The sequence below is a fragment of the Chlamydomonas reinhardtii genome, chromosome 7, assembly GCF_000002595.2.
Source record: "Chlamydomonas reinhardtii strain CC-503 cw92 mt+ chromosome 7, whole genome shotgun sequence".
NCBI lineage: Eukaryota > Viridiplantae > Chlorophyta > Chlorophyceae > Chlamydomonadales > Chlamydomonadaceae > Chlamydomonas > Chlamydomonas reinhardtii.
In genome coordinates, this window is record NC_057010.1 from 2,711,656 (window position 1) to 2,735,200 (window position 23,545).

The window sequence follows — 23,545 nt, forward strand, 5'->3', positions numbered from 1 at the left end:
GCTGGCGGTTAGGGACTCCGGGCTCCGGGCTGCGTGTGTGTCTGTGTGTCAGGGGGAGGCGAGACCGCGCGACCGTGCGTGGTCGACTTGAAGATATGTAACTGTAGATAGGTTGAAGTGTTATGCATAAGCTGATACACACAATCGCACTCTTGAAACGGCCCCAGCATGTCAGAACCTTAGCGGCCCCATGCCACGCCCCACTCGCAGCAGCCCCCAGACCGCAAGACAACTGAACACCAACTTATCCACTACTTCTTTCTACATGCAGGAAGAATCTTGATTTTTCATACACAACTCCGGAAGCAAACATGCAGCTGCAGCGCTCGTTGCTCGTTGCTCTCGCTGGATTCGGTGCTCGCGCCTCGCAGTGTGCTCGTGTCGCCGCCCGCCGCACCAACGCCGCACATGTCGACGCCCAGCAGGCCACGTGGATGCTCAGTGACGTTCCCAGTGGGTTTTGCATTTAAGAGCGGCACGAGGGCACGTGCGGGAATGAACGGAGTAAATTGCCCCGCTTCGCTGCTGTGCAACCAAACTTCTGATGCCGCTCTATCGCTGCTTTACTGCATGGACAGGGCGCCAAGCATCGGTCGTCGCGGCGGCCGCTGCTGCAGGAGGAGACGACCTTGACAAGTTCCTCAATGCGATCCCGCCAGAGTCACACGGCCTCGCAATCAAGTTCATTTCCGGGCTACAGCAGCAGGTTAGTCGCGCTGTGCGGAGGGCGAGGAGAAGCGTGGCTGGGCACGCAGCAGGCACTCCCATCTCCCAGCCCATCTCTCCACGTCTCCCCAGCTATCCCGAGCTCTCCCGCTGATAGAAGTCTTTTGGGGCCGCTCACATGTACAACCACCTCAGTTGCATGCGTACGATGTCAGCCTTCGACCTTTAGGAAAGGCCCAAGACCAGGCCCAGGGCACCTGTGTAATCGCTGGTGTCTGTCACCGCAGGTGGCAGACAAATCGGCCGAGTTGGCAGCCAAATCGGACGAGGCAGAGCGCCTCGCCATGGAGCTGGAGGCCACCAAAAAGAAGCTGCAAACGACCCAGCGGACGCTCCTGCTGTCGTTCTCCGTGGCGGGCGTCGTCGACGCCCGCTCCTTCCTGGGTGGGTTGCCCACGGCAACGGACACGAGTACTTGCACGCCATGCATGGGCATGCACACGGGCAGTCTTATGTATGGTCGAGTGGCTGGGTCCAGACAAAGGGGAGGGGGCTTTCCTGCTTGACACCCGGCGCTGCCGGCACGCACAATGCTCATCATTTCTATCCGGCATTGCTGCAGAGCACGTCGTCAAGATTTGGGAGGCGGAGGGCACGCCCGGCGCGCCGGGTAAGCCCCAGGACATTCTGAAGGAGGGGCTGAGCAAGCTCCCAGACTTGGGGAAGTGCCTGCGGCGGGAGGTCCCCAGCTGGGTGTGCGCCGACATGAACGACGAGCAGGCGGGTGTGTATGTACGTTTGCTGGGGCCGCCGCTGCTGACACTCCGCTGATAGCTAGCAGCAACGGATGGCGGCTACAAGCGGCGGGTGCCTAGTAACGCGTCCTGCTGCTGCGCCGTGTGGGCGCGTGCGTACATGCGCGGGTAGTTCTCAAGCATGCTAGATAGGAGCTCTCTGCCCGCCTGTAGCTAGCTGCTATATGCGACCTGTACCATGCATTCCTGACAAAGCTCGAGCTCGTCGCCCCCCTTGATTGCCCGATAGCTTGACAGTGGAGAGCATGGCCTTACGCACGCATCGTGGCCATCTCCAAGACCACCAAAAATGCGCGCACCTTGTCGACGATGCGGTATGGAACTCCCATGTGCTGCGAGATGCAGCAGGCCAGGGCCATTATGACACAAGTAACGATATCCATTACTTCGACGCGGTGATGGGCCTGGTCCGTCACAGGACAGGGCGCAACGAACCCACGGTCCTGTGACGGACCAGGCCTATTACCGCGTCGAAGTAATGCATGTCGTTGCTAGTGTTCTTAAATGGCCCTGGCCTGCATCGCGCAGCACATGGGAGTTCTGAATCGCATCGTGGAGAAGGTGAGCGAGCTTGATCAACCGTGAAGCGCTTTACATGCATGGCACTGCGGGCCGCCTAGAACTTCACCCACCTTACCCCATCATGGATGCCGCGTCACCGTGCCAGTAGTAGTGCCGGTTTGCGGATCTGCAAGAGCGCGTGGCTCTGATGACTGCATCCTATCTGGCTAGCTGCGGTTGCAAGCGACTTCCCAGCCAGATGCACCAAGCAAATGGCAGCTAGCAGCACCGCTGCCTAAGGAAGTCCGGCCATGTGCTCTCGCTCACTCCACTTGACGCCGGTGCGTGTGTGTGCCCCCATGCCATGCAGAATAACGCCCTCATCGAGCCGGACGACGACGCCACCCCGGCGTGAGGGGGGCTTTTGATTGGCCTGGCGTGCGGCCGTGCCGGTGATGCACGCCCGTTTCCCCCGCCGTCGGTAGCACAAAGCACCAGGCGGCTGTGGCGATGGAATGGTGGGCGTTGAAGGATTGTTTCAGGCGTGCCGAGCACGTGCGGGCAAGGCAGCGCTGCACAGCTGGGCGGGGATGCGGAAGGGCGTGGAGATTGACGCGTGGGACGCGGTGGTTGTGGAGAACAGGGAAGGTACATCAGGCGGGCTGCTGGCGGATGACAGGCTGCACTGCTCAGGGAGGCCTGGCTACACACCAGTCAGGGAGGCCCGGCTACACACCAGTCAGGGCGGCCCGGCTACACACCAGTCAGGGCGGCCCGACTAAATAACCTCGGATGGATAGCTAGCTCGCGATGAAGGTGATGAATGGATGTGCACTATCTACATCTCTCACAGAGCGAGGTGGTGGATACAAGAGCACATTACTGGCCGTGGACCGTAATAGGAACTGTTTGCATGGCGTTGGTGAGGACTGTAAAGTGTGGACGTAGAGGTGCAGAGGGTGCACTCACCCTTCCCAACTGACCTGGGTTGGAGCTGATGTGTGCTCCAAACTCCATTGCGGCTTACGTTGGAGCCAACTCCGCATTGTTTGCATTGCTCCAGTCGTAGTTTCACTTTCATAATGGTCTGGCCTTTGAGGCCGCTGTCAAGCTGTGCGTTTGGTGGTCCTTTCATGTGCGCCGAATAGAACTGGGTACGTGTGGGCATATTGTGCGTGTGCGCGACAGTTTAAGTTCCTAGTCGCCACAATTTGGACTTCCCAAACCCTGAACTACTGTAGGGGAAGGGGCGGACATTTGTGTGGAGTTGGACATGTGCATTCCCTCCGCAATGCGACTCTCGCGAGCCGCTAGGGCCGCTGGTTTCTAACAATGCAACGAGAGCGCCGATTGAGTTTGCCTCCGGCAGGGCCCACGGGCCGGTGCGCGATGCGCATGAATAATTGTCATGTGCAAGTGCTGTGGTTGAAGAGTGTCTGATGACCACTTGCCATAAAGCACATGTGTGCATGGAGTGGGGTAATTCAACACAATTCCTCAATAAACATTTGCCGACCCACAGCACGGAGTTGACGATCACGTGCAACGTGGAGTGCTGGCTGCCAACCAGGCTGCGAGAAGGTGTGTGCGCATGTACTGGGACGGTCTGAGGACTGGGTGTGTGAAGTGAGGGATGGTGCGTGCATAGAGTGCAAGTACATCGTCAGACCGTCATGAATGTAATAAGGTATAGATGTAGGTTGGTATGTGTGCTGGTCGCTTGACGGATGTCACTGCCGGGGGCAGTGTTGCACATGATAGCGTGTGCCAGGGGCGGGCGCATACGGTACGTGGTAGTGCAAACGGTGGCGCTGACGTACAACAACTGCTGGGGCAAACAGTTGCCTATTAGTAGGATTACGCAGTGTGAAATGGCTACGCGAACACGACGTGGAATGTACGTTGACACCGGGCGCCGTGGGTTCCAGTGTGGCCAGCATGTGCTGCATGCAATGCTGTCACTGCTCGTGCTCACGCTCTTTGTTCGGGGCTGCCTCCAGGCCTGTCGTGCTCGCTGACAATGGCTGGTGCGAAGCTGACTACGTCAAGCGCGTTACGGCGATAGGCCCCACTGCTCGCACTGCCGCTACCGCTCTGATACTGTAACCGAGACGTCGTCCCTGAAGCATACACGTCCGTACCCGGTCAACCGGTGCGTACCTATATCATACAGTGTCTTGCGTCGAAGAATAGAAATAGGAACAGAGACGCCCTGCCGTGGGCAAGTGGTGTGGATTAAGGGAGTGGGGGGAGATGAGGAGACGGGCCAGGCCCGTCTCTTGTATGCTGAGCATGGGCGGTGGGCGTGCAGGCCGCCAGGCGTGCACCCCGCTGTGTTGTTACACCCATTACACGTGTTGCAGGTAGCGGACCCCGGTCGAGGCGCCGTCTGGTCCGGTCTATGTGGTTGAGGGTGGCGGCCTGCGTGTCTGCGTGGGCGTGTGGGGTGTCGCAGCACTGCCTCTGCCTTCGCCATTGCCGCCGTCGCCGTCTCCGCCGCCGCTATTCGGCAGGAACAGAAGTCCGCATACAGGCGAGGCCGTCCAGAGGCGGCGTCGCCACCGGCGCAAGCACGCACGCTACCTCGTCACCCGCGCCTGACGACGTCCCAGACCCCGACGCCACAGCGTCCGCGTGACCTGCTGCTGCTGCTCCTGCACCCGCCCTCCACAGCGCCCTCGTCCCTCGAGCTGTCATAGCCCCGGCTACCCCTGCTGGTGTTGTTCTCGCCCTCGAGCTGTCATGACCCCCCCCTCGCTCTATTGCATTGGGTTTGGTTTAGTTTGGGCTGGTATCTACAACCCCCCCCCCCCGCCACCTTTGTTTCCCACCCGGCTCCCTGCCCTCCCCTCCCTGAAGTTGTGACGATGTATGTGTCACGCTTGGGGGCGGCGAAGCAAGGGTGACTCGCTGGTAGCTGCGCCTTGCATACGCTTGCCACGCCGGTGCCACCCAGCGTACGTTCTTAGTCCAGTCCGGCATAGCACCGAGATCAGTGCCGGTATCTTGTAGATGGCTTTAGGCCCCCGGCGTCTACACAGCGTAGGTGAACCCTCCCGCGCCACCTACGCCCAGGAAAATTTCCCTAGGGCACGCCCCCCAACCCCCCCAAACATCTACGCTCCCTGTCTAAGATACCGCCAAATCCGCCCAAAACGTCTACACTCCGTAGATGTGCGGCCCAAAACTCCAAAAACTTTTCTCCGCCTTCGGCGGGTTTGGGGCAAATTTCTACAGCGTATGTAGATGGAAGATACGAGCACTGTCCGAGATGGCCAATGCCAGACACACATGCATACACACACACACACACACACACACACACACACGCTTGGGCGGGCTTCGTTTTGTTGTTTCTTCTAACACACACACACACACACACACATACCCACAACTACGAATCCAAACTACGCATGGACTCCTTAGGACAAGCACCGGCATTGCACACACAGCCTAGGCAGAACTAGTTCACTACGTACTCTGCAGCCTCCGCCCTTAAATACGCCACCCCGAATTCCAGGTGTCATCACAGCACCAGAGACCGAAAGCCATAAGGATCACAAAATGAAACCCCAGCACAGAATAAAGAAACACTGGCTCTACCGTCCATCATCAAGGCCATCGGCCTGTGGGTGCGCAGTGAACGAGTCACGCACACACGCCGTAGTGCTGAAGTGCCTATGGCTGTGTGCACATTATTTGACATGGTCAGGTTGCGACATGTCGACATGTGAAATGCGACATACAACATTGCGACATACCAAGACTCGCCCACATTTGCATAGCTACGCGTCCTGGAGCCCATGCAAGTAACATCTCCCAGCTTTGCGGCGGTGTATTGCGCTAGCGTAGCCACAAGCTCCTCCCACTGGCCGCACCCTACGCCACGCCACCACCACCGTGGCAACCGAGACACGTTTTGTTGTGTGCCACGGCGTTCCACGCTTACCAGAGGCATATTGAATGCATGCACAATATGTTTGGCGGGTTTGGATGCGTTTGGGCGGTATGTGCATTATGTCGCAATGTCGTATGTCGCAATTCACATATCCACATGTCGCATCCTGACCATGTCAAATAACTTGCAAGCTGCTATAGCTAGGATTGGGGGCCCACATGAATATCAGAGACACATGCATGAAAACGGCACACATAGCATGTGAAGACATGGGCACGTTGCTTCAGGGACTGGACACCACCACCACACTGCAGCCAGCAGTGCTCCTCAGCAGTCCGCAGCACATGAATGCCACACGTGGTGCATGGCGCCGGCAGCATCTATCCACGCTTTCGTTGACGTGCCCAGAATAATGACTATCCTGCAGATGCACCGTCCTCGCTCGTTGGCCCCCGAGCCTTCTAACGTAGGAAAGGAGCGGTTGTCGCTCAGACCTGCTGCTCCTGAACCTGCTGGGCGCGCTGCGGCTGACAGATGTCCACAATCCAGGGGTTGATGGCGGCGTTGGCCAGGAGCGGGTTCACGTTGGGGGCGCCGTTCGGGTAGTAGATCCTGCGAGCATGTCGGGCATGAGATACAGTAGTAACGGCGCAGGGCCGGCGGTGCCATCGGATTGCACACCAGCAATAACACTACTGTGCAGATCGCAGACGCAGAAGCGAGCACGCTGAAGCCAAGCCCGTTAGGATAGTGATCCGCCGCACCATCAGTCCACTACTCACCGGTACAGGGCATTGTCAATGGGGAACGACAGCGCCGCGGTGGTTTGCACGCTGGGAACACGCAGCGGCGTCAGGCCGGCGGAGGGGCGGGGCCTTGCGGGGCCGTACACAGGGTCGTCGTACAGGTCATACACGACATTGAGGTTTTGCACGATGCTGGGCTGCGCCTGCAGTGGCAGCGCCGTGGCAGCTGTGCGAGAGCCAGGCGTGGGCACGACGTGGAAGGAGCGCATCATCTCAAAGTCCTCGTGCATCAGGTTGTGGCAATGGAACATGAACTCGCCGCGGTGCGCGCCTGCGCACGTGCGGGAGACATTGTGTTTGGAGTCAAGGTTCCGCACCCAGGGACATCCCTACCAGTTGTCGGCACGACAGGCGAAAGCCGACTGCATGCACTAGACGACAGCAACCACTGGCACTGGAGCACTATTGCAGCAGGGCACCCGCACTCACCGAAACGCACCAGCACCGACACCTCGGCTCCCGGGTCCAGTTGTACCATGTCTTTGGGCGTGAAGCGCTCGTACTCACGCACCTGTGTGCGCGGGAATCGATGAAGAAACCCACGTGAGGGTCAGCAGTAATTTACGTAGGTGGCAGTTGGTGGCGGTGGCTGGCAAGCTGGGCTTGACAGAATGGGCATGCCAGCTAGCACCGATGCGCACCTGCGCCTCCTCCCGATTGCGTGTTAGGACGTAGAAGTCGACCAGGTGGATGTGAATGGGGTGGAACCAGCCGCCGCCGGTCTCCAGGCACCACACCTCCCACGTGTTGTGGCCCACATCGCCGGCGGCAATGCGCACGGTATGCCACGTCTCGCCGTTGATGACCCTGCACAATCAAAGGGGATTCAGAATCAGGCAGCAAATGATTACAACAGCCAAGAAACATCGGTCCTGTGTACGCTGCGAATGGCGAGGGATGCATGCGGCAGAGCGTCCAAGCAGCGAAATGGCCACCAACCTCCTGAGGCCGTCAACACGGACCCCTGCCCGCCTCATCCCAGCTTCCCCCATCTCACCACTGGCCGTTGCGGCGGCCGAAGCGGAAGGTGCGAGTGCACTGCCGGTTGCGCGCCAGCGTCAGGGCGGCGTTGATATCGGTCTGACTGAGCACACGGTCTATGGCCGGCTGGGCGGGCACCAGCGGGGTGAAGATGGCATTGACAGGCGGCGGACTCGCCAGACAGCCCGTGCCGTTGCAGCGCACATCGATCTTCATGACCAGGTGGGAGTTGCAGAAGAAGGGAACGTCCTTCATGCGGTCATCATCGAAGGCGTTCAGTAGGTACAGACTCCTGCCATTGAAGTCACGGAAGTCGCACACCACCTCGTAGCGCTCCGCCACGGCCACAAACAGGCCGGCGGCGGGGAAGGTCGCGGGCGTGCGGCGAATGCCGCCGTCGCCGGCGATGACGTGGCACTTGCTGCCGCCCACGTCAGCACCCGTGGCGGCGTCCACGAACCGCAGCTTGTAGGGGCGGGAGACGGAAGAGACCAGCCAGCGGAAGCGCTGCCAGCGGGGCTCCATGGTGGCGACGGGCCAGGGGATGCCGTTGACGAAGTTGATGTCACCGTACAGGTTGTTGCGGTGGGGGCCCTGTCGAGGCAAGGCAGGCAGGGAGCGTGTGACATTGAACGAGCGAATTGACGGAAGGCCGCTGGAACGAAGGAAGGCAGAACCGTTTGCAGGCAGGGTTTCCGGGGCCGTTCAACAACACTCACCGCGCGATCATAGTAGAGCTGGCAGTGTCTGTCCAGCACGCCATCCTTGAACTGCATATCCCAGTCGGGAAGGGCGTCCAGGTTCCATGGCTCGCCGCAGCCGCCCTCAGCCGCCCGGTCATGCACGGTATACTGCGTGCGGCAGGGAGTTGAAAAGGCCACCATGATCAAAATAAGGCCTGCACGTGTGAACCAGACAACCAGACTAGCACGCTGTCTCGTCTGTTACATCGACTCACCATTCCGGACAGACCAAAGTAGGCGTTCTCAGACGTGATGTCAAGTTGGTGGTCGTGGTACCACAGAAAGCCCGCGCGCCAGTTGGGGTAGTAGTAGTCCTTGGTCTCGGCGCCGCACGTGGAGTCCTCGGCCCAGCCTGTTTGGAACACGCAGCAAGCAGGGCGCCGAGCGACTTACGTAAGGCCTTGTACTCAGCAAGGTAAATCACCGTGCCGCGCTCACCATCGTAAGGCGCGAGGGACGAGGAGCCGTGCAGATGGACGGTGATGGGGCGGCCGGAGCGCGTGCCCTCGCAGGGGTCGAACTGCAGGCTAAAGGGCGTGCCGCTGAGATTGGCGGGCGTGAGGCGGTTGTTGAAGCGGACCAGCGTCTGGCGGCCCTTGAGCACACGGAACGAGGGACCGGGCACGGAGCCGTTGTAGGAGAGGAACCAGGTCGGCCTGCCGCCGGGACAACCAATGTTTCTAGCCGTCGTAAAGATGTCAATCTCATAAGCGTCCACGGTCAGGTTAGTGCCGGGCCTGTGTGTTGCGGAAGCGCGGAAGGTAAGGAGATGCAGCAACGTACGACAGGCTGGAACTATGTCAAGTGAGGGGAAATTTGGGAAGGGCACGTCTAACCCAAGATCATCGTACGACATGATCAGAAAAGTTTGAAACGAGGGGATGTGGCACAATCATTGAAGTTGGGAAGGGCACGTGGCGTCGAACATTTGCCAACGTTGTGCCCAGTCACGCCGTGCCAAAGCACCCACCTTGCATAGCTGGCTGCGACCTGGGCGCGCGGCGGCGCCACGTAGGTCTGGGTGAAAGGTTTCCAGCGGAAGGGGCTGCTTGGGTAGCCGCGGACCTCAACAATGGTGCCGTCGGCAGCAGGGCAGAGGTCCGAAATGTCACCCTCCGGCGCCACGGGTGGGTTGGAACCGGCCGGCCGAATCGTGACGGTGGGGGCCACATCTGTACGGACCGAGGTGAAAGAATCAGGCCCCCACCCGTTAACCAACATACCGTACGTCAGTACCGTACGACCATGTGAACGTCAGCTGCACCAGCGGCAAAAGACATAAGTAGCACGTCACTCACTGTCATCGAACGTGAAGGTGTCGAGCTGCCGCTCCGGCACCGGACAGGCGGCGGCGGCCGGCAGTGGCTGGGGCGGCAGGACAAAGGGCATGACGTCGGGCCAGCGCACCCCGAAGTCCGTCTTGATGACGTAGGTGTTGCCATTGGCGTCCTTGGTGGCGTTGTAGGTGAGCGAGCGACTGAGCGTGGCACAGCCGCAGCAGTTGGCCTCGGTCACCAGGGCTGTGGTGGCGCAATCAGAAATGGAAGTTGCGGGTGCGTGACCGAAGGCGCGCGCGGTTACTTCGGGGTCGGCAGCAGGCGAGCGTGGGGGTGTGTTTGCGCAAGCACAGGGAGACACGGCATGCGCGTGTTGGGGGACGACGCGCGGAATGAACATGTGCCGACGCAGGCCGGCAAGCCAATTGCTGTTGCGGGCTAGCTGCCTGCCGTATCGACCGCAAGACACGCCGGAAGCATGCCTAAGGAAGGAAGTACGGTACTTACGGTTGGTCTTGGGCCGGCGGTCGGCTCGAAACTGCTTGACGCACTGCTCGCACTGCTTGGGTTCCGGGCACACGCCCTGCGAGCAGCTCTTGCAGCTGTCGCGCAGTTTGCTGCTCGGCGGCACGTAGGTGGCGGCGTGCAGGGCCTGGCGGGTGGGAGGGGATTAGTTCATTTCCATCAGGGGTTGAGCGAGTTTGCAGAGCATACGGTACGTTCGCGGCTAGTCGGTCGGTTGTGGCGTGGCCGCCGGGGAGACGACACGTGAGGGCGGCAGCAGCCCAAGCTGCATGTGCAAGCGACGGCAGCACTACTTGCTGACATGACCCGCGTAGAGCCCGAGCCCCATCCACCCTCGTTTCCTGCAGGCTTGCTGGCGCACGCACGCACGCACGCACGCACCCTGACGTCCGCGGATGCCGGCCCCGCTGCGCCCTGCGCGCACGCTGCCTCCAAGTGGAGGCCGGTGGCACACTCGCCGCCGTTGATGAGGTAGGCTGCCTTGCGGTCGCTGCCGTCCGCATCCGGCCAGAGGGCAAAGGCAGTGACCATCTGCGACGGGTGGCGGCAGGCAGGCGGACGGGGTTGACGTGGCGAAGGGTACAACCGGGACCTGCTGACGCGGCTCACGAGCGAGCGGGATCTGCTGCTCTGAGAACGAAGGGCCAGGGCGAGCGCAGCCCCCCGCGAGTCACGACGAAACCATACATGCGCGTACGGCGGTATGCGAGGGCAATGGACTCACTCTTAAGTATATAGTGCGGCGAAGGGCAAAACCGTATGACATGTATATTTTTATCCTGAATACCTTACTCTTACCCAGGCAGCTCCCTTCCCACCTTGATATATGCGGAGCTGAAGGCCTTGTCCCACTCATCCTGGCTCTTGATGAAGGCGCGCGTGGCGGACCGGACCTCGGCGGCGGCGGCGCTGGTACCCACGCCCTGTGGGCGGGGTGAGGCGGTGGGAGGTGCGCACGCATGAGAACGGTGAGCACATGTTGTGTACGGCGCTCGTGGAGCGAGGTATACACAGCAGGTGTGCCCAGGACGCGTCCACCACCGGGCTTGATCGGCTCCTGTGACACGCACGCACGGCAGACCGGTTGGGCGCAGCCGCTGGGACGTCGGCACCATCCTTTCACCGCACCTGGCAGGCCAACCCCAGGTAGGCATCGTTCGGGGTGTAGAACCACAGGTGCGCGTGCGGGCACTGCTCCGCGACGTTGATGCCGTACGCGGCGCCGTCACGGCAGTTCTTGTAGGTCCAGGTCACCGTCACGCCGTCCTCGGGCTCGACGGGCTCGGGCATGAGGCCGCACCGCATGAGCGCCAGGCGGTTCATCGCCATGGTGCGGCCCTCCTTGCTGGTGAACTGCGAGCGAGCGGCAGGGGAGGGGTTACATTCATGATCAGTTAAGGAAGTGGTAGACGGTAGACCATTTTGCACCCCCGCCATGTGCCTTGCCGGGAGGGGGCCGGCAAGGCACAGGGCGGGGGTGCAGGCGTGATGACACATGCGTATGGGCACGCATCAGGGCGTGTGTGTGTGTCGCCTTCGCCTGCTGCCTTGCTCGCCCTGCCGTACCCCAAGGTGGCGGCGGGTCAAGGGCCACGGGGCATGGCACCATGGGGGAAGGGGCCAGTTGTGACGTAGGCCGGCTACTAACCCATGCACACCCGCTGGTCCAGTTCGCACGCACCTTGCAGGTCTCGCGCCGCGCCTCGGCATCAATCTCGGGATCCGTCATGCCCACGATGGGCGTCTCCACGGGGTCGAGCTCGCCAGGCTTCTCCGTCCGCACAGTCAGCGTGGGGGAGCAGATGTCCTTGTAGTAGTGGTTCTCCCAGCGGAACATGCGCACGTTGGAGCAGTCCGCGGTGGCCGGGTTGCAGTAGTCGGACATCCCCTTGCCTTGGAAGCAGGCCTGCGGACGCACATATGTTTGTTTGCAGTGGGCCCAGGAGCTTCACGGAGAGTGCGCACAGGCGGCAGGGGCGCAGTGAGTTCAACACGTATGCGCACGGCAACCAGCACCGCTAGCTTGGAGGAGCGAGGCACATGGACATGTGCCAGCTCGCTGGAGGACTGCCGTCGTCACGCCGCCTGTGCCTACCCCCACCATCATACTCTGTTGCACCGCACCTGGTCGTCGATGAGGGCGTGCGAGCCCATCAGCGCAGTCGCCTCAGTCGCGCTGATGCCGCGCGCGGCCCAGAACGCCGCGAACTGCTCGAGGGTGGTGTTGGCGGCGGGTAGGTTGCCGGGCGGCGCGGGCACCACCGAGTCCAGGCGGCCCACACGCAGCACGCCTTTGCCCGACCCGGTCAGGATCTTGATGCGGCCCTTGCTCAGGACCTCGGGAGCCACCGCGGCGCACACCTGCGTGCGTGCAAGAGCATCGAGTTGAGCGGCGGGCAAGATAGAGGCTTGACGTCGTCACGACGTCGAGATAGAGGCTGCAAAGCGGGGTAACGCAAGGGTTGCGAACGCTAAAGCGGGCTATTGCAAGGGTTGCGAACGCTAATGCAAAGCGGGCTAACGCACGGGCTGCTGCGAAGCTCACCGCCAGCGTGTCGGCGACGGACACGTCGTAGAAGGAAGCAATCTTCTTGGCCGCTCGGCCCGCCAGCTCGGCAAAGTTGTCCTCCGCGCTGCGCGTAGGCGGATGTGGTGCGGCGGGGCGGGGGGAGGGGGGTTTCACGTGGCCGGCGGGGGAGATCCAAGGCACGTGACCATGTGCCCGACGGCGAGGGGTTGCTAGCGTCAGGGCTCAGGGGGACGTCGTGCCCGCTGTGGACAGGTGCCGCAGCTCCATTTGCGCAAGTGAAACCGTGTCCTAATCAAACGCAGCCGTTGCTGCATTGCAACGGGTGCGATGGCTGCACTCCCAACCCCGCTGGGCATAGCTGCTACGCGTGCGATTAAGCATTTCCAACTCACTTCTCTGGGCGGGCCATCTCCTCGAGGCTCAGCACCAGGGACGCGTCGGCGCCGCCGCAGTTGGGGCCGGGGCACTGGCTCACGTCCACGGCTAGAGAGTCGTGGAAAGCAGCACGCATGAAGAATGACGCCAGGCGCTTTTCGTATTTGAACAGCTCGCGGCACATCGCCACGACCTGGGAAGCGGTTGACAACGAGCGGGGTGCGATTGGAGAGGGGCGGGGTTACATTCATGTTTAGTTACCCGGTGCTGTTGGAGGGGTACGGTGGGAGGGGGCCGTGAGGGAGGGGTGCGGTGGGACGGGGCGCTCGCATGGTGGCACGTGGCCCGGGCCGCCGGGCCGGGACTGCTCGGTGGGCACCTAAGTGACGAGGACCGAAACCCAAACCCAGATTTTGCGCTGGGCTACAGTCGGCCAGTCAGCTGCTGCGCATAAGTTTCTCTTGGTGTGTTGGCGGGTGGGCAGGCGGGCGGGCAGCGCTTGTTGGGCAATTGACCACAAAATTGTTCCGCTACAGTGCCAGCACCAGCACCAGCACCAGCACCAGCACCAGCACCAGCACCAGCACCAGCACCAGCACCAGCACCAGCACCAGCAGCGGGAGCGAAAGCGCAACCCGTCACAGGCGACTCACCGACACCCAGTCCTTGCCGCGGGGGTCGTAGGTCTGTCCGGCGCGCATGGTGGGCACCTTGGGGCTCCACAGCAGCACGCGCGCGTTCACATCCGCCAGGTCCGTATGCCAGGCATACCTGAGAGCACAGGCGAAGGAAACACGTAGGGCTGTGTGTGTGCGTGTGTGCGTGTGTGCAGGTGGCAAACGCATGCGCAGCCAAGCGCAAGTGGTGCGGAAGCACGCCAAGGAACACATACCGTGCTCGAAAGGTAAAGCGCGCGAAATGGCATTAAGTGGGAACTTTACTTGCTGCTGTCATGCATGATGATGTTGCGCTTGCCGACGCCCCACTTACAGCTCCCACTTACTGCTAGCTCCCACTTACTTTGTCATGTCAACGCACAGGCGCGCACTGCACTGAATGCGAGCCGACAGCTTGGCAGCGAGGGGCGCGGGGTCCACTGCGGCGCCTGTGCGTTTGTGTGCACAGGGGTTGGGCAGGTTGGGGCAGGCTTGACAAAGGCCTTTCAGCAAGCATGGCGATAGAGCGCTACAGGTGCGGTGGTGTTCGGCGATGTGCGATGGGGGTTGGGGTTGGCTGGGATTATCAGGTGGGTGTGTGTGCGCACGCCTCGAGATTCACTGCTTGCCACACATCGCGCAAACCGCCCCACGCTGCCCGCCCACCTGCAGCGGTGGTGAGGGCGCCGTCTTGCACACCCAGCGCCGCCGCAATGGCGTCAGGGATGGGTCCCAGAGCGCTGGTACGCGTCTGGGCGTTGACGGCGGCGCGGAAGGGGCAGTTGGGCAGCAGGCTCGCTGCAAGCACGCCCAACGCCAGCGCCGCGAGCGCGAGGCTGCAGCCCCGCAGTCTAGGCGGAGACATGGTGGCTGGGGCGGATCAGCTCGCTGCTGTTGAGCGCGAGTCAAGGGGTGTAACCTGGAAGTGCTACTGGCGCCGTAGGCCTGGAGGGAAGCAAGGCGTGCCGACGGCAGCCTCGTGTGCCCTTGCAGCGCGCCTGCAAACAAACGAAGATCAAACGAGGTGACAAGGCGACCGTGTCTAAAGCTTTGCCGAAGGCGGCTTATATATCCTTTGTGTTGGGATGGAGAGGTGTGGGCAGGTGCACGGTTTCTTGCCCAGCTGGTCAGACAAGGTTAGCTCGTATACGGCTCGTCAATGTGTGGAAAATCTGGGGAAGTGCGGCGCCACCCTTGTCCACACCACCCGCGCTTGCTCGCCCGCGCTATGTTGGCTGTAGGTTGGCTTTACAGTGTTGGTGTTGGCGGTATGCGCTCCATGCAGCAGGGGGGCCCCGCCGCGCGCGGTGTTGGCTGCTGGGCCCGCTCCCAGAAAAGTTAGGCACACCCGCTTGTGAGCTTATATCCATAGCATGGGTGCGGCGCGCTGCTGCTGCATCCCTGCTATCGGGCCTAAGGATAACGACAGGGCATAGCCGTGGATCGCCGGCACAGCCCCGCGTGGCTGGCAGCCTCTGCTCGTCCTTGGGGCGACGCGGCACATGCGAGACCACTCACATGCGAAACCACTCATAGGCGGCGGCCCCAAGGCGCCAACTTCCAGTCTTGGACCCCAACATGCCCCACTGCTCACCGCGCCCGGTTAATGTCACCGCGACGCATGTCAGGACCGCCCAGGCAGGAAACCCCTGGGACCTCACCTGCGAATACAGTCCAGGCAGACGCCTGGAGAGCGCCTGGAGAGCGCCAGGGGCCAGCAGGCGTTGCCGCCAGCATGTATTGGTTTCCCCGTAGTTGCCGGACCTCGCCGCAACACGGTAGTGGACGCAGCGGCGCGGTTGTGGTTCCACGCCACCAGCCTGCCGCTGGTTGGGCGGGTGGGGCGCTGCGGGCGCTGCGAGAAACTGAGTCGATGGCATTCCTGCTGATCAAGGCGAACGTGCCGCCGGATGCCGCCAAGGGCTGGGCCGCCGGCAGCGCCTGGAGCAAAGGTGGTCGGAAGAAGCCAGAGGCGATACCAACTGCACCGAACAATTACGCAAGGCAGCCAGCGGGTTGAAAGGGGACTCGCGAGCCGCTTGAGGGCGGGGGTATGTGGGGCCTTGGAGCGTGGAAGAAAAACCACGCACACCGGAACGGCGCCGGAAACTTACCAAATAAAGCGAGTTCTCTTTTTTGTTTTTCCACTGGTTGGTTGCATGGGGGATGTGCCGGGCAAGAGCCGGTCTCGCGCCATTTCGAGTGATGGACTGTTCTGGGCCCAAATGCATTTCGCATAACTTGCTTCATGATGCTGCAGTGAATGTTCAACTAGGAAGCTTATGTCCGTTGAAGCCATGACAGAAGGAGCAAACGATGGATGTGCATGTGCAGCTTTTTGCCTTTACTTCCAAAGAGCAAGAGAAATTGCAGTTGCATGTGTCTCCATGGCGAGCACGCTCGATTGCATTTTGTGTGCGGCGAGTATGTGCATCCCTCATTCCTGGCACGAACCCTGAGTTGGACCGGCGGAGCCTATTGTAATTTCAGCTCACCCTGACGCCATCCAGCAGACCGTGCTTGCCCCGACAACATCCAAGCACGCAAGGGCTGCTAGCCTCCTCATTTTCCATGTCTTCCTACCGACCAAGCCACACGACCAAGCCATCAGTATGGCATCCAGCGCTTACACAGGCGGCCAGCGGGGCCGCCGCACAGCACAGCGGCATCACACAGCGCGCTAGCGCCATTGATAGGTCGAAACTATATAGCACGCGCCCAGCCGGGTTCGTGCGGGCCCCCCACCCCTCGCAGGCCCCATTGACTCGGTGCATGACTGTCCGAAGGGCTCTACTGCTGTGTGCCGCATGCGCGAGTGGGCACTGCGGTTCGCACACCCCGACCCAGTTGATCTACCGGCCAAAGCACGCGCCCCTGGGCCTACAGCCTGCTTCTTCAAGCCGTCCGTCGTACCAGCCGCATCAACACACACTCACACGCTCCTGCGTGCTCCTGCCAACCACAACCCCACAGCCTCCTTCATTCCGTGCTGCCGCCCGGCCCCCACAGCGGCCCCTGCCCCTGGCCGCCTCCCAGGCTGGGGCCCTGCCCGTGCTGTGCCCCCGACGGCGAGCGGCCGGAGCGCCCGAACAGCCGGCTGCCCAGTGACACCGCCGCCGCCCAGGCCACCTGCGTGGGCGACGAGTGCGGGGACATGCCCCCGCCGCCTGCACCTCCACCCGCACCGCCGCCCGCACCTCCACCTGCGCCAGCACCGCCCCCGCCTCCGCCACTGCCTCCTGCTGCTGCCCCCCGCGCCGCCCCCTCCGCCGCCGCCTCGTGCGCGGGGCCTGTGCTGAGCATCACCGTGCCCGCCACACCCGCAGAGCCCACGTTTGGCCCCTGCGGTATGGTGATGGCGCTGAGTCGCGAGCGCTGCGAGGCGTAGCCGCCACCGCCCCCATTGCCGCCTCCGTCGGGCGCTGCAGTTGCTGACGAGGCAGACACCCGCTCCGACCCCAGCAGCCCCGGCCCAGCTGCCGCGGCTGCTGCTGCTGCCGCTGCTGCCGCTGCCGCCTGCGCCGCCACGTCGTCTCCGGCGTGTGAGAAGGAGTGGAACTGGCTGCTGGCGCCGCTGCCCGCCACCGAGCCGGCCTCATCTGCGAAGAATGGGGCGGGGAGGGGTTGTGAATACCAGCCCAAACTAAAGCAAACTAAGCCAAGCTAGCTGGGGGCAGGGAAGGGGACGGGAGGGGGGCGGAGTTCAAAGTCTGAAACCCATTGAGAACGGAGCGGGGTGGGTTCAAGCGACAGGACGGGCCGGAAAGGATGGGAGGGCGCACAGCCGCTTCGGTGCAAGCGGGCAGTCCAAGCCTCACGCCAGGCGGCAAGGATGGGCAACAGGCAAAGCCTTGTGTGTAGGATGGAAGCAAGCGGACTAGTCACTTAACGGGCACCGAAGTGGCCTACTGCCTCACCTGCCACTCCCACTGAGCTCTTGCGCGCCACAATCCCACCGCCCGCCGCCGACGTCCGGGCGCCAGCGCTGCCCCGGGGCTCGCCGCCGCCATCGTTGCCACTGCCCGGCCTCGACCGCGCCGCGCCCGGGCCCCTGCCCCCGGCGGCACCTGCGGCGCCGTCGCCGCCGGGTCCGCCGCCGCTGCCCGGCCGGGAGCGCGCGGCGGGGCCCCGGGAGGGGCTGTAGCCGGCCGCTGCCGTGGCGGCGGCGGTCAGGGCGGGCGAGCCCGGCGCGCCGCTGCCGCTGGCGGCGGCGCCGGCGCCTCTCCCAGCCAGCGGCGGGCGGCCGGTGGCGCCCCCAGGCCCGGCCCCGCCGCCGCCGGCGGCGGCGGAGGTGGAGGAAGCGGAGAGCCGGCCGTCGGTGCCCCAGGCCGCTGCGCCTGCTGTGCCTGCTGCTGACGTGCCACTGCCGCCACTGGCCCGCACCGGGCTGGGGGCGGCAGTGTCAAAGACCTGCGCGGCACGCGGTGAACGGGTTAGAGCGCAGGGTGCACTCCTCATCAGGAGCGAGCACGTCACACCAGGCGCCACATCGCAGCACCCACCTGCCATCCGCCCATCCCTTGTCGACGCGTTGGCCCCAACTGCCCAGCCACACCTATCCCAGCCTCTACGTCACGTTTCTGACAGTACACGATGAGGGCAATCTCCCAATCCCTCGCATGCCCACAACCCCTCCTCCATACACACCTCCAGCGGCGACACGGGCAGCACCTCTGAGTTGAGCATGCGCCCCACCGCCGGCTGCTGCTGCTGACCCGCCACACCGGTGCCGGCGGCCGGGGCCTGCCCGCGACCCCACGCCGTCGTCACACTGCCCGTCGCCACCAGCGCAGGCGGCAGCGCACTGCTGGCGCTCGGCCCGGGCGCCGCCGCCGCGGCGGCGCCGCCGCCGACGCCTCGGCCGATGCCGCCGCCAGCGCCCACCAGCCCGCCCACAACCGCCGCCGACTGCCGCGGCCCCACCGGCATGCCTGCGGCTCCTGATCCCACCCCTGCCGCCGCCGCCACACACGCCATGGACCCGCTATGTCGGTCGGTGCTGGGCCGGCCACTGCCGCCGCCGCCGCCGCCCACCGGACCCAGAAGCTGCGGCGCCGCAGACACGCCCCCGCCTCCGCCCCCACCCCCGCCTGCCCCTGGCCGCCCCGACGCCGAGCCCGGCCTGCTGCTTCCGACGCTCGCGCCCGCCGCCCCTAGCCCGGTGCTCTCAGCCGCCAACGAGCCGCCCGGACCCGCACCGCCGCCGCCGCCGCCGCCTGCCGCCGACAGGCCGGTGGCGCTGACGCGCAGCGGCGACGGCTCCAGAGTGCTTGCGAAGGCCCGGCCGGCCCCGCGCGGGCTGGAAATGGAGCCGGGCGTGGTCGGCAGCGGCTCCTGCTCAGCCCCCATAGACAGCGCCGGCAGCGCAGGCGGCCGCGCTGGCGACGGCGGCGGCTGCGAGCCCACAGACCCGCCGGCCGCGGCGGCGGTGCCAGTCATGGCGGTGGCGGGTGGCGCCGCCGCCGTTGCCACGGCTATGGCGGCCGCGGAGGCAGCGGCCGCGGCCGCGGCGGCGGCGGCTTTGGCGCTGGCGGGGCGGCCGCGGGGGGAGGCGGCGGCGCCTGTGCCTGCGGCCGCCGCCATGGCCATCATGGCTGAAGTGGCGGCGGCAGTGCGGTTGCCCGCCGCGTAGTTGGCGGCGCTGGCGGGGCGCTGCAGTTGGAACGTTTGGGGAGGGTTGGGTTTGTGGGTCTATGGGGGCGCATGGGCGACGATGGTGGTGGCAGTGGAGGCGCCAAGGTAAGGAGTGGATGGCGGCATGGGTGTGGGCTGCAGCACGTTACCAGTGCGGCGCCTGTCCTCGCAGCAGGGGAGGGGGGGTGGGCTAGCACCTACGGCCGCTGTTGCGCGCCGCAGCCGCGCAAGAGCACACACCGCCACTCACCGCTGAGGCCGGCCTGTTGCCGCCGGCACTGAACGGTCTCCCGCTGCCGCCACCGCCGGAGGGGCTCACGGGGCCGCTGGACGCCCCCCCGCCCGTGGCCGCGCCGCCGCTCCCGCCTTGCCCCGCCGACACCGCCACCACCACGGCACCCGCGCCGCCCGCCCCGGCGCCCGGGCCCGCGCTGACCGGTCTGCCGGCGGCGCCGGTGGCGCCTGTGCCTGGCCGGCCCCTGCCGGCTGCGGCGGCGCTGCTGTCCGGGATGCGGCCCAGGTCCGTGAACACCAGCTGCTTGCGTTCGGGCGGCTGCAGGGGAGGAGAACGAATGTGCTGCTGGCTTACGGCGCACGCTTTGCGAAACCGGGCATGCCATCACATCATGTCTATCCACCCAAGTATGTGTATGGATTGAAGCTCCATCGGACTGAGAACGAGCTGGTGTCGGGCACGGTGTCATGCCGGCGAGTGCACATGCCGCGCAAGCGTTCAAACTTACGATGCCCTGCAGCTCCTTAAAGCAAGGCAGTCCATAGCGCTTGTAGAAGTAGACCAGCACCGCAGTGATAACTAAGACTCCGCCGAGGACGCCAAGCGCAATGCCGATAGCAGCACCGGTGGACAGGCCGGCATCACCAGCATTACTCTGTAAAAGTTCACGCATTGTGAGACTGTTCCGCGGCAACTTATGAGCGTTACTGTTGGTCAAAGTTGAGTGAATTCCGCGAAGAATGTTGCAAGTTTGCTGAACCTTTCTGCATGTTTGTCGTTAAGCCATCAAACATGGACCATATGAATAACAGGGTAATTGTTTACACACAGTTTTTACTGTTTCACATGTTAACCATCTACAGAAACCCATCCCGTCTATGCTCCCCCCGCTCCCGCCTTAAGCGTCAAACCACGTCGCCATACTCATATAGTGAATTCATTGAGATAAGTTGCCATGTGAGAGTCGGTGTCGGCAGCGGCTGGGATCGACCGGGGTGTTGTAAGGCTCCGTGACACACCGTGACACGAACACAGCGGGACCCCCTCTTCAGGGCTGACTTGAATGTTTTATCAAGTGCCATTCCCAGTGGTGTACGAATTGAGGATACCAACTCCCTTGAAAGTCGGCGGGGGCTTTCACATTAGGCGGGCTGTCCGCTGACGCGGAAAACATCCCGTTACGCGATGGCCGCACGCTTCTATTCAGTAGTATCAATGCTTTACGTGTGAGATACGAGTGACGCTTTATCCTATAATACTGCATGTACCTTGAGGATTCTGGTGGGCAAACTTGAAGCAAAGCTGAGTGCAACTTAACAGCTTGAGTTCCGTTTGAGCGAGGCACTCGCTCGCTGTTTGTCGTAATCTTATGCAAATCTCTAGTTCTGGCGCCACGCCAGGCGGCGCTGCATTCAGCTCACGCTCCATATCGCCGTCAGCCCCCTCGCGCATGGTCCGCCCCGGAACCGGCGTTTCTCGAGCCTGGGCGGTTGCATCTGCGGCGCAACAGGGCATCGCTTCATCATACATTTCATCATCCTTCTCGCTAGCTGGCGGAGCGGCGTCATCAAGCGGACCGTCCTACGGAGCCGCGGACCAGCGCTGTACCGCGCTTGCGGCGACCTGCTTGTTGCGGCCGGGGCTTAGCCCTCGCATGCGGGCGGGACTGGGCCTTGGGCTGACTGGCCCCGCACCTCGCAAGAACTTTGCTAGCAGCTGCATCGGCAGCAGTGCCAGCAGTAACAGGCACTGCGGGCCCGGCGGTGTCGTGCTGCCGGCGCCTGCAGCGGCGGCGGCGGCGGTGCCAGCGGCCGCTGCCAGGCGCGGCGTCGCCACCTCGGCGCTCGGCCCTTCCTCCAGCGCCGGTGGCTTTGCTGGCGGCAGTAGCACTAGCGGTAGCAGCTGGGCGGCGCCGTCCAGGCTTGCGAGCAGCTGTGCCTCGGGTATCGGCGCGGCCAGTGGCGGCAGCAGCGCCGCCGATCCCCATATGAGGGAAGGCGGCGGCAGGCGGCGACACGCGGCAATGAGCGTGACCGCAGGCTCGGGCGCGCAGGATGGGGCTGGGGCTGCGCCGACGGGGCCGGGGGCCGCGGCGGCGGCGGCGGCGGCGGCAGTGGCAGCGGGTGGCGCCGACGGCGCCGCCGCCTCCGGCCCCCGAGTGCCCCGCCACACCAACCGCCTGGCTGCGGAGGAGTCGCCTTACCTGCTGCAGCACAAACACAACCCGGTGAGGGGACATCTGCAGCGGCTTTGGCGGTGTGTGGTCACAACCGGACAAACACGTTGTTCATGCGGGTGTGTGTGCGGTTGCGTGCTGGCGTCATGCGCCTGTGTCCGTGACATGTACTGGTCGTGGTGCCGGTGCGGGTGCCTTCTCCCGCACTCCGCATTCCGCACTCCACACTCCGCACTCCACACTCCGCACTCCACGTGCCTGCCACGCTCCCTGCGCCCACGTCATGCACCGCACCCCTCACCGCACCCCTCACCCCAACACTGAGCTGCTGCAACGACCTGTCAACATCAATTGTGTCAATCTTATCAATATATCATGCATGGCAACCCCCCCCCCCTCGGCCCGGGCAGGTGGACTGGTACCCCTGGGGCGAGGAGGCGTTCGCCCGGGCGGTGGCGGAGGACAAACCCATCTTCCTCAGCGTGGGGTACGCCACGTGCCACTGGTGAGCGGGCAGAGGGCACGGGCACGTGTGTACGGTATTGTGTATGCGGTGTATGTGTGTGGTGGTGTGGCAGCACGGGGTGGGGGTGGGGGTGGGGGCTAGCGGCCGATGTGCCCGCGCACTGGGCAGCTCCGCCCAGCGCCTCGCGCCCTGCAGCAGCCCGCCTGAAGCAGCCCTCCGTAGCAACCCGCTAACCCCCCCCCCCCGGGCCCTTGTGCCTCTGGACGTCGGCAGTTCCATGTTCCATACAAGCCGTTGACATGAAAGGCTAGCCCCGCGCCCCCTGCCTCCCTCCCCCCCCCACAGGTGCCACGTGATGGAGCGGGAGTCGTTCGAGGACGAGGGGGTGGCGGCGCTACTCAACAGCAACTTCATATCCATCAAGGTGCAGGGAGGGGCGGGGAGGAGGGCGCGGGGGGAGAGGAGGGGGGGGGGAGGAGGGGGGGAGGAGAGGAGGGGGAGGAGAGGAGCGGGAGGAGAGGGGTCGTTTGTGCCACATGCAAATCCAGACTAAACGCGCGGAGAGGGAAGTGGGAAGGGGCGTGTGGACGTGTGTGTATGTGTATGCCGCTCATGCTACACACAAGATGCGGTAACCACGAATTGTCACTCGCTCGCTCACGCGCACACCCCCCGTGTCTCCCCCCTGCAGGTGGACAGGGAGGAGCGGCCGGATGTGGACCGCGTGTATGTGAGTGGTGTGTGTGGGATAGGGGAAACACACACACACATACACACACGCAGACATGGGCACACACAGAACCACTCACATGTTCTCATACACAGTCCCGTGGTTCACTCCTGTGTGCTCCCTAGCACACGGCCCCGGTGCTGCCGCCGCCACCCACACCCTGTCTCACACACATAATGCCCCTGACACTTGCGCCTGCCACTCGTCCCCTCCGCAACTCCCCTCCTCTCCTCCCCACCCCTCCCCTCCTCTCCTCCCCCCAACCCCCCGGCACGATTGCTGGTCCCCAACATTGTCTACCGTCTACCACCTCCTGAACTTACCATGCATGTACCTCCCCCCGTTTAGTGTGGGCTGGTATCTACAACCCCCTCCCCCCCCTCCTCCCCCCCTCCCCTCCTCCCCCCCTCCCCTCCTCCCCCCCTCCCCTCCTCCCCCCCTCCCCTCCTCCCCTCCTCTTCAGATGGCCTACGTGCAGGCGGTGAGCGGCAGCGGCGGCTGGCCCATGAGTGTGTGGATGACGCCGCAGCG

The 23,545-nt window shown here is 63.6% G+C and overlaps 4 protein-coding genes across 6 annotated transcripts in view; 2 read left to right on the top strand and 2 right to left on the bottom strand.

The window, feature by feature from the left end:
- The first annotated feature begins 137 nt into the window (after positions 1-137).
- CHLRE_07g331114v5 (uncharacterized protein) lies at positions 138-4,100 on the top strand. 3 transcript variants are annotated; one of them, XM_043064189.1, is made up of 7 exons: positions 138-453; positions 579-706; positions 954-1,110; positions 1,289-1,336; positions 1,827-1,888; positions 2,010-2,042; positions 2,353-4,100. In XM_043064189.1, exons 1-7 carry the CDS (start codon positions 312-314, stop codon positions 2,395-2,397), a joined length of 615 nt encoding a protein of 204 aa, XP_042922758.1. In that variant the 5' UTR covers positions 138-311; the 3' UTR covers positions 2,398-4,100. The 3 variants fall into 3 exon arrangements, with proteins under 3 accessions (XP_042922758.1, XP_042922757.1, XP_001690621.2); XM_043064190.1 differs by lacking the exons at positions 1,827-1,888; positions 2,010-2,042; XM_001690569.2 differs by lacking the exons at positions 1,827-1,888; positions 2,010-2,042; positions 2,353-4,100 and having other exon boundaries at positions 1,289-1,769.
- An 887-nt stretch (positions 4,101-4,987) lies between these two features.
- On the bottom strand, positions 4,988-16,003 carry CHLRE_07g331150v5 (uncharacterized protein). The gene is made up of 24 exons (XM_043064191.1): positions 15,888-16,003; positions 15,435-15,755; positions 14,637-14,771; positions 14,440-14,571; positions 14,138-14,222; positions 13,771-13,888; positions 13,135-13,310; positions 12,758-12,845; positions 12,337-12,573; positions 11,894-12,118; positions 11,341-11,565; positions 11,031-11,135; positions 10,594-10,743; positions 10,195-10,339; positions 9,709-9,930; positions 9,381-9,582; positions 8,849-9,147; positions 8,626-8,762; positions 8,387-8,518; positions 7,684-8,261; positions 7,328-7,493; positions 7,116-7,197; positions 6,663-6,957; positions 4,988-6,492 (listed from the first exon to the last, which is right to left on the bottom strand). The coding sequence occupies exons 2-24, from the start codon at positions 15,508-15,510 to the stop codon at positions 6,369-6,371; spliced, it is 4,134 nt and encodes a 1,377-aa protein (XP_042922759.1). The 5' UTR covers positions 15,511-15,755; positions 15,888-16,003; the 3' UTR covers positions 4,988-6,368.
- A 54-nt stretch (positions 16,004-16,057) lies between these two features.
- Positions 16,058-20,573, bottom strand: CHLRE_07g331200v5 (uncharacterized protein). The gene is made up of 5 exons (XM_043064192.1): positions 20,151-20,573; positions 19,658-19,960; positions 18,421-19,425; positions 17,691-18,183; positions 16,058-17,372 (listed from the first exon to the last, which is right to left on the bottom strand). The coding sequence occupies exons 1-5, from the start codon at positions 20,313-20,315 to the stop codon at positions 16,753-16,755; spliced, it is 2,586 nt and encodes an 861-aa protein (XP_042922760.1). The 5' UTR covers positions 20,316-20,573; the 3' UTR covers positions 16,058-16,752.
- Positions 20,574-20,753: 180 nt separating this feature from the next.
- Positions 20,754-23,545, top strand: part of CHLRE_07g331250v5 (uncharacterized protein) — a 13,055-nt gene continuing 10,263 nt past the window's right edge. Inside the window, exons 1-5 of the mRNA XM_043064193.1 lie at positions 20,754-21,869; positions 22,229-22,323; positions 22,630-22,708; positions 22,976-23,014; positions 23,478-23,495. Coding sequence (XP_042922761.1) covers positions 21,012-21,869; positions 22,229-22,323; positions 22,630-22,708; positions 22,976-23,014; positions 23,478-23,495 — 1,089 coding nt within the window. The 5' untranslated portion in view covers positions 20,754-21,011. The remainder of the gene's footprint in view (positions 21,870-22,228; positions 22,324-22,629; positions 22,709-22,975; positions 23,015-23,477; positions 23,496-23,545) is intronic.